We start from the raw sequence: 14,715 nt of genomic DNA, 5'->3' as shown, positions 1-14,715 counted from the left end.
TTTTTTTTTTTTTTTTTGACAAAACCGTAAACAAATCACATCTCATCAGATAAGAATTCTTAGAACAAAATTTAGTTTTTCAATTGGTAAAAAACTAAAAATATATATATAAAAAAAAAGTTGAAGGACCTGAAGAGAAGGGAGAAGATCGGTGGGAAGCAGAAGGCAAAAGAGGAGAGTTGATGTCGTGTTGCCATTGATGAGGATGAGGTTTGGACTTGAACATGCTTGGCCAGTGTCTATTCGAGGAAGCCATAACTAATTAACTTGATCGGAAGAACACCGATGTATGTGTATGCATATGATGATGATTGATGTTGAATGATGATGTGATGATGATGTGATGTGTCAAAAAGAGAGGAGGAAGAGACAGGGAACAGAATGGCTAATGGGAAGATAATAAAAATGTGAATAGGGCAAAAGGTTTACGACCTCTTTCTCTCCCTCTTATAGTCTCTCTTCACCTACCCAATTAACCTCTCTACATATATTCATCTCTTTTACATAAATTTAATTTAAAGACTCTCACCCATATTTCTATACCACTTCTCATTTCAATAAAGAGGTAAAAAAAAAACTGGTCTTTAAGCTTCTCGTGGGTCAAAATTTTAATTAAGATAGAATTGTTTTAGGGGAATGGCATCTCATGCGAAATGTATAATTAGTATAATTGTTTTAGGGGAATTGTCAGCCGTGGATATTCAGAAGGCATAAACATTTAACAATAATAAAAAAAACAATTTTAAATTACGGTTGTGTTTTAACTTTTAAGTACGTTAAATTGTGCTAGTCGGCGACTAGTCTACTGCTAACGTTAAATCACTGATGGATTGACCAACACTTCAACAACAAATAGAAGACAATTTTGGAAATCCTAAATGTCTTCGACAATCAATTTTATTAGTTGTAACATGAGCGTTTATGTTGACGTATTTTGTTTTCCTTCAATTTTTTATACGCAAACATTACAATTTACCAATATTTAAATAATACTTAATAGGAACAATATTCAATTTCAACAATTTACTCTTTTTTATTGATTTAATAAACGTATTTCTTGTAACACAACTAGTAAAATATAGTTATATACTACGGAACGTAAGCGATTACAAACATAAGCACTAAGTTTAAATTGCGAGCAAGAAAATCATGGAAAGAGGCTCTTTACGTTACTACAGCGAGCAAAAGAAATCTTCAGTTTTGCATTACTAGAGAGGCAACACAAATTCTTGACACAAGCTCGTTATCATCTCAAAATTGTCAATTCATAAGCAAAAATCTTTGAATCTTTTGGGAATCTTTCACAAAATTGTACATTTTTTTTTACAAACTTTCCTTCGTATATTAATATAATACTTTTTAATTATTATTCACATTCCTAGCTAGTAGAAGACAGTAAGAGATCGGAAGACACTCAAAGTGATCATTAATGCAACCCCATGCCTCTCTTCCTTACAGTTCTTGCATTAAAATCCAAACTTCTTCTGCAGTTCAAACGTACGAACTCAAAATTTCTTCAGAAATTGAAACAACAGATTCTTTGAAAGTGATCCATGTTTCGTTCTGAACTAGGATTTTTCTCCTTTTTCTTGTTTTTTTTTCTTCTGACATCTCAAAAAAACATTAATTAGAACCAGCTGACATAAAGATTGTAGTTTTACTTCTTTTCTCACATTTTATTCGGTACGTAGTAGATATTTATATTAGTTAGAGAAAATGGGTTATTTATATTTTCTGTATTTTCTTAAAAATAGAATTATATGTGACAGAGTTAATTTCTGAACTTTGTCACCTCCAAGCTTAATTAGGACGGGAGCAAACGGATTGTTTGGATTTGGGAGTAGTCATAACTGATTAACCAAACAAAATTTTAAGGGTTATGTGATGTAATAACACACCGAAAATACAAGTATTAACGGGAAATAATGTATAGTAATTATTGAAAGGAAATTAAGGTTTTTTAATTGACTTTAGGGTCTTTTGTTGATCAAAGATTCGTTTATAATATATCAATAATCTTCAGTTTCTTTGGAATTATTAAGATTCTTTTCGTCTGCAAGATAAACAAAATGCGAGTTTTATTTTTTTAAATAATTGTATGGACACTGATGAACAGTACTTTTGTTTATAAATTGTATTATTTTTATGTATTAATGATAAATCAAAACAATATCAATATGCAACATCTCTATTTATCAAAAAAAAAAACATCTCTATTTATATAAAACATTCATTTCTCCGTGTTTATTAAATACATCTTTAAGTAACATAACCAATTCTCGTTCCGAGAGATAGTCCAACTTCATTAAAGATTTCAAAGCAAAACAAAATTGATTATTGGTTTTGTTTTTATGATATTTTAGTTATATCAACATTGAAGTGAAATAATATCATTATACTTATTATACTTTTTTATTCTTAAATTAAATAATAGGATTTATGTTGAGTTGTTTTGGTGTTCGGGCCTTTGCTTAACTTCGAGGAAATATGAAATGGAGATCAATAAATATTTATATTTCCGTCTATATTATCATAAAACAATAGATAATTCGTTTTATGAAAGCTAAGACAATTCGATGTACTCGATTTTAAAAGAAAAGAATAGTAACGATCTTATACAGAAAAAAAACGATCCACATCCATGGCAATGTACATACCAATACAAGATTAGTAATTAACGATATCCTGCGTATAAGTGTTGGTTATTATTAACTTATAACCAGTTATTGATATTTCTTTGTTTTTTTGGAAAAATGTTTTATCGATCTGTTGATAAAACGAAGTAACGAACAAAGGAAATTTTAAAAAGCTTTGTCCATGTTTTATCTGGTTTATAATAATTTATAATAACTTATGAAATATGAATATCATTTTCAATGCTATTGGATTAGGTTTCTTTACTCATCTTTTCATCTATAATAGAGGCCGCATACTCTCCGAATTCTTTGCTTAGTTATACAACTTATTTTCCTTTGCACAAAAAAAACAATTATTTTTTTCTTTTATTTTTAGAAAATATTATTGGCGTCATGGAGGAACCCTAGATTTCAGTGGGATGTTCAAACAGCAATCAATTTGACATGTATTTTACATATTGGGACCACTACTAGCGAATGAAAACCTTAAAAGCTCAACAAAAGTACATCCAAAATTTTATTTTGGAAAATACTTTTAGGTATTTTCTTTGTACCCAAGATATTCCATAACTTAATTAACGCAACATGCATATCTTCTTTGAATCATAAATCAAAACATGTTAAGTTAATTCACACTTCATAGCCAGTGTTCGAATTCATGTTAAGTTAGAATGTTCTAACTATTTGTAAACATTTAGAATAATCTGAAAATTCATATATATATATATATATATATACTTTTTTTGTCAAACATATATATATATTCTTATAGTATTAAACTACGACTGTTTCAAACCAGAATATTAATTTCATATTTCTAATAATGTTTTAAACTTTCAGTCAGGAATATCTTTCATTGTTAAGTCAACATTAATAAGTATTTTAAGATCTTTAAATTGTTAAAACAACTTGTACATTGTAACTGCGCCATACAATATATTTATTTGAGAAATATTTGGAATGGAATGGTGATATAAAATGGTAAGAGTTTTTAGTGGTAAGAAAATAATGGTAAACGATTACAGAATGATTAAAAATATGAAAAGGAGTGAAAATATAGAAAAGTACTTTACTCTTCTCTCAATTAGCTTATCACTTTACTGATTTCAGTATAGTAGAGATTAAGGTTTTTGACATTAGATATTGAATAGGATATGAAGTTGTGTATGTAAAACCAATAAAAAATTAATTCTTGAATGTTATAACTATATTTCTATGCATGCTTATGAGAGTTTGTTTTTGTACATATGATTTAATTTTCCCTCTCATAAGCATGCATATAAATAATACTTTCCAATGATTCTACGTTTTCCTCACACCAAAATAATAAGAACTGCAGATATGTACAAAACGGATGGTTAATTACACAGATGTACGTGTCGTCTCGTTTATCTTTTAGATTCCAAATGTTTGAATAGTATACTTTTAGCGTCATATAATATGTATTTTGCGTCATATATATGCCGTACATGTTATATAGGAGCAATTATTTGGAGGTGGTGGGGGAGTAATGGATGAGTGATCCATACCGAACAGTACTGAAGTGATAAGTGTTTGATTTAAAAAAAAAAAAAAAAATATGAGGAGTTTTAAAAGTTTTGTATTTTTGTATTCATCTTCCTTCCGGATTCAATATTTTGCTTCTTATGCTACAACCAGTTTGTCCCTAACCAAAAGTGTCAATAAAATGTACGATCACTCCAATGCATTAATATACTACTCATTGTTAGCTTGAAAGCTGATATCACCTTAATTGAGTACTAAATTCTTTATATAGTGTTTTGACATCTAATTAGCTCCATGATATATTGCGGATGTGCTATATATTGTGACAGTTCAAGACGTGAGAACATGTGAAAATATATATATATATATATATATATATATATATACAACTATATAGTATAAATAACATCAACGAGATTCCAACTTTAATTATTTTTATGATACACAATTCACCGTGATCGATTTAAGGCAAACAAACAACTACTATAGGCCTAGCTAAACGACCAAGAAAAGACTTCTTTATTGAACTTACTCTAAGAGTTGAGATAGATACTTCTATAGCCTATCATTATATTATATGTTGCGAACGATGCATTAAATGAAAGGTACATAGAGAGGGAGCAAGAGAAATGGTATGGGTTCTAGAAAAGAGGCTGTAAGTTTGTAAGCTAAAATTGCGCTCATTTTTTGCAGTCTCACTAAATGCTCGCATTAGTAAATACACCAACATGCCTTCTCTTCAATGCCCTAATTTGCCTTCACATGCAATTCCCCATTTTTGTTTTTGTTATCCTTATCTTTGTTTATTATCATGTTTTAAATTCTATTTACTACTACGTGATCGACTTGATTTTTTCAAATTTATAACTATGGTGTCTTATTCATTTGCAGCATCTATCAAACACTCATACCTTGATTTGAGGAATGTTGAGAGAGAAGTTTTGAAAATTTTCTGTATACGGTTAAAGGGTTATTATTTTAGTTAATTAGATAGTTAGCCTCATAAATCGTATACACAATCTAGTGAGCATGCGTACTTCTTTGTATAACTACAATTATGCAAATCCAATATTTTTTTCTCTTCAACCATTCTACCAAACTTTACAAGTTTATAATTTAGTATGCATAGATCAAATACAGTATATTATGTTCCATGTAGTAATTAGCTTCCCGATATTAACTATCAAATTTACAATGCATCAAATAATGGTGAATAATTTATAAATAGATTAAAAATGGTGTATAAATTATAAATAGATAAAAAATCCATACGTTGCGTAGTATACGCTTAGTCTAGTTTACTTAAAAAAAAAACTGAAATGCAAAGTACATGCTAAGCCGTGCGTAGAATTCAGGAAATCTTTAAAAATGTGTGTTTCAATTTAAGGTTTAACACCCTGTATATATATATTCCTAAGATATAATACAAAATATCAGATATTGATTTCGAAGATTTCTTAAATTTGCTTAGGCACCTTCTAACCCTAAAGTTTGTTTTCACGTTTGTTCGTGTTATGAGTGATCGATGCTTGTCATAAAAAAAGTTGTTATAATTTCTTCATTCGATGAGAAATTAAACCAGTTCTTCGAATGTATTTGTTCAAATTGATTGTATCCATATATATGTTCACGACTTGATTTGTAATTTTTTATAACTCTTGCATGATTAGACCATGTGAGGCAAGCCTCCGATTTGGATTGGCTTACATAAATCGGCCAAACGGTCATTATACAGGCGGAAGATCAAGTTTGATTGTTGAACAACTTGAACAGCGAGTCGGTCGCATAGATGGTGGTGGATGGTAGTGGACACCACAAAGATGGCCATCACGATATTCTAGGCGGCTGCTTAATTTTTGTCTATAAACAGTCATGCTTCCAAGTTTCATGTTTGAATGCACCATGTAATTTATATTATGAAACTTTAAAGTAGTTTATTTATAATAATTGCTTATATGACTCGATTTTAATATAGGTTTTTACGCATTTTTTTCGTACACTTAATACATATACGTATAACTTTCTCTCACTTTTTTTTTTCTCACACTTGATTATGCATCTTAAGCCGTACATTAGTAGTTGACAAAAGATGGAGAAAAATATATTTTGTTAAATTAATCCCATTGGGAATAAGTGAAACGTATATGAAAAGCATATGAATCAGTGACCACTAATCTCACACGTGTTTAATGAACTTTAGAACAAGCTTGTTTATTTGAGTGTAACATATCAATTTCCTAAGTAAGAGAATTAGTTTTCGAGAACCATCCTCTAATAGAAATGAGAGTAGGCCAAAGAAAATAGAATTCCTAACAACATTCTCTCAAGTTCCTTTGTTTGAGATTCTATATTAAAAAATGTCAAGTGACATAACTAATATTTTATAAAGCTTACATTATTCTAATATTGTTAGGATTAATTAAACAGAACAAGCAAAAAAAAAAACCTCTAATGCATTGGGATTAGAATATAGAGGGCCTTAACGAATGAGAATGTTTGGAGTATTATTTTTCTAATACTTGGGACTAGATACAAATTAACGTGATATTACTAATAGAATTATTGATGGGATCTTTAGTTAATACTTAAATGTTAACGTGACTCAAATGACTCAAATATATCACTAAATTGCTACAGCATATGGTTATAAAGTATTGTGGCACACACAAAACGTAAGACAATGTTGAAGATCATTGTTTGGGGAAAAACTAAGATGATTCAGACACGATCCTCTTTTCACTCTAGTGTGTCACTTCATACATGTGCTGTTTTGCTCATTGTTTATATATTTTTTTTATTGAAATTGATCCTAAACTTGTAAGGTTTATCATCCATCTTAGTTTTGGCTCCGTTTCTGATTCATAAAAGCATTCCTGCTTGTCCCGTAAGGTAAAAATGACTTTATGGACTACTTTGCTTCTTAAGGACACCTAAGCTTTTGGTCTACGACTACGTACTGTACACGGAATTTGATCTCAGACCTTCTTTAGTTTAGAACAATGTGGCTAGAGATCTTTTTACTGAAGTCAAATATGCCCTGCGAGAAAATTACGAACATGCCATTAACTAACCTCTAGAAGATTATTTGGTCAATATGAACAAATAATCAATTGAAGCAGTCACTCCGCTATGCTGTTCTTAAGACCAAACAGCTGAAACGTTAACGTCAACTAAGTGGACACAGTTCTAAATTTACACAATATAATTTAATTGTCTTTTTCTTTTTCTATAAATGGTGATGGGCCTGGGTAGGTGTTTAAATGAGATATTTCAAGAATCATACCACTAGACAACAATACCCGAATCTATACTAAATAAAAGTTTGAACTATAAGCTTCTTAAGCTGTCCACCTAGGATTTTAAACTACCAATAGAGATTAGACACTTCACTAATTATTTTTTTTGAAATTTCCAGAATTTTCTATATCAATAATTATTTTAAACAACCTATCAGGATTTGATATGTCATTCATTAACATTTTTAAAATTTCAGAATTTTTTAGAAAAATGAAAATTTTAAATTTATGGAAATAAAAGAACTATGTACAATAATATCCCACATCGGCTAGAAAATTTTTAGACAATAGTTCAGAACCAGTATAGATAAGATTAATATGCTTCCAACAACGAATAAGCAGGAAAACTTGATTTATCAGGCGTCCAAGTTTATAAGTTTTATTTGGTTTGATCCAGATTTTTATTTGATCAAAATAAAACTTTTAAAAGTTTCAAAAATATATATTATAATATTTAAAATTTTTAAAAGTTTAAATATTATAAATATTGAAACTTTTAAAAGTTCTTAGCTTTTAAAAAGTTTTTAAATATTATAATTTTTAAATTTTAAAAGTTTAAAATATTATAAATATTAAAACTTTTTAAAATGTTCAAATTTATCTTACTTTTTTATTTTTATGAGAAAAGAAATGATTTTGTTCTTGAAGTTTGATGGATTAACAAGTTGTGTGATATTCTAAAAAAAGGTTTTTCAGTGGAAGAATGTGAAGAAGTTGACGAGGAAGAAGAAGAAAAAGAGCATAACGAAGAACCAAACGGTAAAAGTAACAATGACAATTACCACAAAATTTGACAATGAAAATGACAAGAAACAATATGAAGAATAAGAAAAGATTGAATAAAAACACAAAAACATAGGTGGTAGCGGTCATGATGATAAAATTGTTTCGTTTTTCTGGTAGTCAAAGATGAAAAATTCTTGGATTCACCCCTAGGGGTGAACAACTCTCATTCACCCCCTCTTAATTAACCAATCAGAATACAACAATATGCAATCTCATATCATATTAAAAAAAATCAAAATTAAAATAAAAAGACAATACAAATTAAGGAAACAAATTATGTAGATATTTTATTAAGGAAATTATGTCGGTTTGGGTTATAAAAGAGGATTATAGTTTAAATCTGTAATTTTAATTTTTTTTATATCGGTTTGGGTTTATAAAGAATGGTTAGGATTTATATTTTATAATTAAACAAAATTATATGTCGGTTTGAGTTTACAAAAGAGTGGTTAGGGTTTAGATTTTACAATTATATGAAACTATATGTCTGTTTGAGTTTACAAAAGAGTGTTTAGGGTTTAGATTTTACAATTAAACAAAATTATAAGTCGGTTTGGGCTTATAAAAAATGGTTAGGGTTTAGATGTAATAATTAAAAACTGTAATATAATATTTAAATTAATAATTTTAAAATTAATTGATCTACAAAATTTATTTCCTTGATTAAAATTTCTTTCCTTAATTTAAAGGGGGCGAATAAGAGTGGTTCACCCCTAGGGTGAACCGAAGAATTGTCCGTCAAAGATATAATCATCAGTTTGATTCGCCTCGCCTAGACATCGAGTTAAATTCATGATTTTTTTTTCTCAGATTTGATTTTATGACACAACTGATTTTTATATTTTAAAATATTGTGTATTTGAAATTTAATTATTTTCCTTAATACTAATTTAAATTTTTTTATAAGATAATATTTTATTATCGTTATCAATCATATATAATTTTCATCAAAACATATCAAATAAACGCATAGTGTGCATTCAAAACCTAGTTGTTAACAAAATTTGGTTCATATGGTACAGAAGGGTCCCAAAATTTAGAACTGGTCCCAAAATTTAAAGTATTGTGGAAATTTAGAACCGTCCACTTAGTTGACGTTACTGTACATTAATAAGATCATAGGCTGCACCTACCCCATTTATACTGTGGCTACCAGTCAGTAGTTTACAAAGCTAAAGAAGAAAATAACAGAGAGAGAGAGAGACTCATTACAGAACAGAGCAATGGTTGTACCAAAGACTCCGAAACCGCACATCGTGGTGTTTCCTTACCCAGCATAAGGCCACTTACTTCCACTACTAGACTTAACTCACCAACTCTGTCTTCGCGGAATCAACGTCTCCGTCGTCGTCACCACTGGAAACCTCCAATACCTCTCTCCCCTTATCTTTGCTCATCCCTCCTCTGTAACTCCCATCGTTTTCCCTTTCCCTTCTCATCCTTCACTCCCTCCCGGCGTTGAAAACGTTAAAGACATCGGTAACTCAGGTAACCCCCTAATCACAGCCTCTCTTCGTCAGCTTCGTGACCCTATCATGCAATGGTTCCGTTCTCACCAAACTCCTCCAGTTGCTCTCATCTCTGACTTCTTCCTTGGATGGACATACGAGCTTTGCGATCAGCTCGGTGTTCCTCGTTTCGCTTTCTTCTCCTCCGGTCCATACTTAGCTTCAGTTCTTGAATTCTGCTTCGGTAATATCGATGTAGTCAAGTCAACGGATCCGGTTCATCTCTTGGATCTTCCTGGTTCCCCTGTTTTCAAGGTAGAGCATCTTCCGTCGGTGGTTCGGCGCTGGCTTTGATCTCCTTCACCAGATATCATAAGCATCAAAGATGATAGCTTGATGAATTTTTTGAGCTATGGTTGCGTTTTCAATACGGCTGAGTGTTTAGAAGCAAAGTACTTGGATTACGTGAAAAAGAGGGTAGGTCACGATCGGGTTTTTGGAGTTGGCTCGCTTTGTTCGATCGGGTTGGATATGGGTGGTGCGGGTAAATCCGATCCATTGCTGAGTTGGCTCGACGGGTGCCCTGATGGTTCTGTGCTTTACATCTGCTTCGGAAGTCAAAAGGCATTGACCAAAGAGCAGTGTGACGCTCTGGCTCTCGGACTCGAGAGGAGCCTGACCCGGTTCGTTTGGGTGGGTAAGAGTGACCCGATACCCGAGGGATTCGAGGATAGGGTATCGGATCGGGGAAGAGCTGTTAGAGGGTGGGTTCCGCAGCGTGCTGTGTTGTCACACGTGGCGGTTAGAGGGTTTTTGAGCCATTGTGGATGGAACTCAGTGCTTGAAGCTATAACGAGTGGAGTCACGGTGTTGGGATGGCCAATGGAGGCAGACCAGAGTGAACGCAAAGTTGCTTGTGGAGGATTTGGGTGTGGCAGTTCAGGTTTGCGAAGAGGATGGAACAGTGCCGGACCGGGATCAGTTGGGAAGGATCATAGATGAATCAATGGGTGAGGGTGGACGTGAAGTGGCTGCTCGGGCGGAGGAGATGCGGCAGAAGTTAGAGGCCGAAGGAAGCTCATTTGTTGATCTAGAAAGACTTGTCAAAGAACTTGGTAGTCTTTCAAGATACGGAGTGGAGAGAAATAAAAAAGTGTTGGAAGTGTTGTTAAATTTGTCTATGATCGAGTACTATCATATCTGTTCAATACTTGAAATTACAATCTGACTAAGATGTTTCAGTAATCTAAATGAGAGAGACTGAATCTAGTATATGCTCAATTTGTAATCAACTAGAGATGTTGATTGTGAGAACAACTAGTCTCACCTTTCAGTTTATTCGTGGAAATATGTTGTGAGGACAAGGTGATTGGACATCATTTGGTAACGCGAGGATCAAAGTCAGAACTTGATAGGGTTGCATCACGTTCCACCCGTTTCACCTTTAAAACATCCAAAAGCAACCTAGTCATTTTGTCATCAGAGTAAATCACATTATACATTAATTATGACTTAACATATGACTTTCAAGATTGTTTGTATCAAAAGACAACTATTAAAACAAGATCCAAGTTGTATCCTCGTTATCAGATCCACTCTAGTTCTGAAAACTAAAATTATTCATCACTCAAACGCAACTAAGAGAACTCGATTCAACAATGACTTATGATGTTTTTAATTTAGGTTTTCTATAACAATATTGCTCAACAATTGGGCATTTGGTCTAGTGGTATGATTCTCGCTTAGGGTGCGAGAGGTCCCGAGTTTAATTTAGGTTTTCTAAAACTGAATAAACCTGTCTTTATGCCTGATTATATAGATTCACAGCAAAATAATACAAAAGAAAAGAGGCAATTAAATTATAAGATGGTTGCTTCTACGAAGTTACATCAACTAGTTTTAGTTAGAGGTCCTTGATGTGAGAGGTACTAAGTTCGATTCCCAGAATCATAACTAGTTTCAGTTATAATTTCTTATTCTAAAATCCAGCAAAACAATATATGAAAAAGAATACATAACTTTTAGCTCTAATATGATCCTGAGTAAGAGCTACGACAGTTCAATAGGCACAAAACCTTGAACGCATATAAGTTATTACTAACGAATCACATTTACTAATCAGAATATTTTAACCTCAGCTTACATTCAGAAATTCAGACATTATACATAAGTTACAAGTTACGACTTGCAAGATTGATCATTTTGTTAAAAGTCAACTACAAAACAAAAACCAAATTGCATACTTGTCATCAGATCCGCTAGCTTAGATTACTAAAACATTTTATCAGTTATCAGTTAGACAAGTAAGGGAACTAAATCTGACATTGACTTCACAAGTTTTTCTTTTAGCTTCTTAAACTAGTTTTCTCAACAGACGGGCATTTGGTCTAGTGGTATGATTCTCGCTTTGGGTGCGAGAGGTCCCGAGTTCGATTCTCGGAATGCCCCCAAGTTTTTTTATATTTTGTATGCTAAAAGCAAGATTAGATAACAAAGTATAGTCCAACTTGAATTTTCAAAGACCACATTCAACAATTCAAACAGAATGCATTTCCCTTAAATTTTAGAAAGGTGAAATAATCACAGTGCCTTGTTAAGAGTTTCAGTATTTAGGAGTGCAAAGCTAGCAGAGTGAACAAGGTAAACGTACCTTTCCTTTCGCATCAGATGTATTAGATTTATTCCCACCAGAAACAAAATCCAATGTTTGATTCAACCGGGAAACGTCAGAAAGCACCACCCACAAGCTGGCAGATTTTTCAAGAATGATCTGCGACAATAACAAAAATCTTATTAGTGAAAAACAACGGAAAATACAGTTCTCTTCTAGATATGACAGATATGCAATCGAGAGCTTGGCTTTGTGGTATGATTCTTGCTTTTATAGCAAGAAGTCCTGAATTCACCTCTCAGAATCTATGTTATTAAATCCAGAAGTACAGGAAACAAATTATATATTTGCCGCTGGGGTTATGTGAAATTGAACAATAACATTTCCCAAGAATTCTTATTGAACAAGATTCAGTATGTTTCAGATCAAAATATCCAAAGGCCAAAACCCATAGGTCAGACATTGGATCAAGTGGCATGATATATAGTATACGCACTTATGAGACTTATGTAATCAAAGTCAACTTATAAAACAAGATTCAAACCGTAGGCCTTATTTCATACTGATTAACTTAGATGCTTAGAAGAAACAAGCACCCTTTGCATAAGCACATCAACCACAACGGATTCTACTTTAGATATAAGAAATTGAGATTGTCTAAAACTGATTCAAGAAATGATAAAATCACGACAGCAGGCCACTAAGTATTTTAACTTGAGTTAAGAAAACAAGTGGGCATTTGGTCTAGTGGTATGATTCTCGCTTAGGGTGCGAGAGGTCCCCAGTTCAATTCTCGGAATGCCCCATTCTTTTTAAAATCTCAGGGGCATTCAGGATGATACAGAATGCGGAGAGTATAGAGCATATCAGGACTCTTTGATAAGCAAGGCCAAGGTGGCATCCTTATGGTCAATAGTTTAGGCCTTTTTAACAAGGATAAATCAAATTTTCAGACATGAGACATGAAAATTAAGAGTTTCAAGATTGACTACATGATCAAAGTAACAGATAAAACAAAATGCAAAGTGTATCCTTATCATCAGATCCATTAGCTTATGTTCCTAGAACCAACAGCCACATGTCCCCAACCAAATCAGTCCTATACTAGTTTCGTCAATCGCACCGGTGGCTTTTCATGCACAATAAAATCAGAGAGCAGGAATTGGTATTAAGAGATCATATTGCAACACCATTCTCCATAGTGTCTATATTGACTTTTTCCACAGTGTATGTATGGTATGACAATTAATTTTGCTATAGACAAGTCAACCTTAGGTGCATGATTTTCAAAGATCATGTTCAATTAAACATTTGACCAGTTCCAAGAATTCACCAGCAGTAAATTGGAAACATTTCCTATGTTTTTCAAGGAAAGGATAACACGTAAGTTAACAAAGTTCAGCAAACACACACAAAAAGAAAAAGATAATAGTACTATCATCAGCATCAGTGGCTCTTGTGACATTAGAACATGAAAGAGCTAGACTATGCATCTAGAAGATGGATTTACGCAACAGCCTTCCCTTTAGTTTTCTAAACTAATTACATCAAGAACAGGGCATTAGGTCTAGTAATATGCTTCTGGCTTATCTTTGTTTCCTAAATACCATGAGAATTATAAACAAGGTCAGGATAAACTGAATACAGGAATACTTTCACATAATCAGTGCAAAAGGCCAACTAAAAAATACGTAACAAGGAATTTTGTCTTTTGATTGAAGTCTCATCAAAGAACTTCAACAAGCTAGCCAATATATCGGCAGAGTATTTCCAATCACTAAAAGTTGAAGCAGAAACTAATCATCCAATGGTCATTCCCTGGACCCTCAGTTGTGAAACAGATCCCACAGATCAGATCTATGGAAATCCCATAATGACTAAAATATTCATCACAGAAAAGTCAACTAAAGGAGCTAGATCTAACAATGACTATTATCTGTTTTTCTTTATAAAACTTATAACTCAAGTATTCAACACCAGGGCATTAGGTCTAGTGGTATGATTCTCGCTTCGGGTGCGAGGGGTCCCGAGTTCGATTCTCGGAATGCCCCCAATTTTTTTTGTACATGAAATCCTCATCATTGTTAGATAATCTAGTATATTAATACTTAACTTTGCACAAATTCAAGATTTGTGTCAACATGCGTTTCCTTTAAAATGCAGTAAGTCAAACGATCACAACGCATTGTTAAGATTTGACTATTAAATTCCAAAGTCAATAAATAGAAAAAGATCTGAAATGTACCTTTTCTCTTGCATGAGACGAATTAGACAATTTCAATTTGTTGATTTGCGATATCAGATTCATCCAAAAACATGCTGAAAGACTTTCCAAGAATGAGCTGCACCAAAACGAAAAGGCTCTTTATCAAACTTCCACCTAAAGATCAACAGAAAGTACAGATCTCTTTGAAGAAAAGATAGGCGAGCAC

The 14,715-nt window shown here is 32.4% G+C and overlaps 2 protein-coding genes, 2 non-coding genes and 1 pseudogene across 9 annotated transcripts in view; 3 read left to right on the top strand and 2 right to left on the bottom strand.

Annotated features, from left to right (window-relative positions):
- The window catches only part of LOC104753274 (WUSCHEL-related homeobox 9), a 2,833-nt gene extending 2,355 nt beyond the window's left edge, over positions 1–478 (bottom strand). The window contains exon 1 of the mRNA XM_010475550.2: positions 130–478. Coding sequence (XP_010473852.1) covers positions 130–256 — 127 coding nt within the window. The 5' untranslated portion in view covers positions 257–478. The remainder of the gene's footprint in view (positions 1–129) is intronic.
- On the top strand, positions 9,305–10,941 carry LOC104749464 (annotated as a pseudogene).
- LOC104749465 (nudix hydrolase 22, chloroplastic-like) overlaps positions 11,031–14,715 on the bottom strand; it is a 9,258-nt gene continuing 5,573 nt past the window's right edge. For 5 of the 6 annotated variants that reach the window (XR_002036071.1, XR_002036073.1, XR_002036072.1 and 2 more), the window contains 3 exons: positions 14,529–14,625; positions 12,323–12,442; positions 11,095–11,136 (listed from right to left, as the gene is read on the bottom strand). The gene's annotated coding sequence lies outside the window, so the exon portion shown is untranslated. Of the gene's footprint in view, positions 11,137–12,322; positions 12,443–14,528; positions 14,626–14,715 lie in introns of all 6 variants that reach the window. The other variant, XR_761375.2, reaches the window with a different exon arrangement.
- On the top strand, positions 13,017–13,088 carry TRNAP-AGG. Its single transcript has one exon. It is a non-coding gene; the product is annotated as a tRNA-Pro (tRNA).
- Positions 14,263–14,334, top strand: TRNAP-CGG. The gene has a single exon. It is a non-coding gene; the product is annotated as a tRNA-Pro (tRNA).

This window comes from Camelina sativa, chromosome 16, assembly GCF_000633955.1.
Source record: "Camelina sativa cultivar DH55 chromosome 16, Cs, whole genome shotgun sequence".
Lineage (NCBI taxonomy): Eukaryota > Viridiplantae > Streptophyta > Magnoliopsida > Brassicales > Brassicaceae > Camelina > Camelina sativa.
Note: the sequence above shows the minus strand (reverse complement) of the source record. Positions and strands in the feature narration are given on the sequence as shown.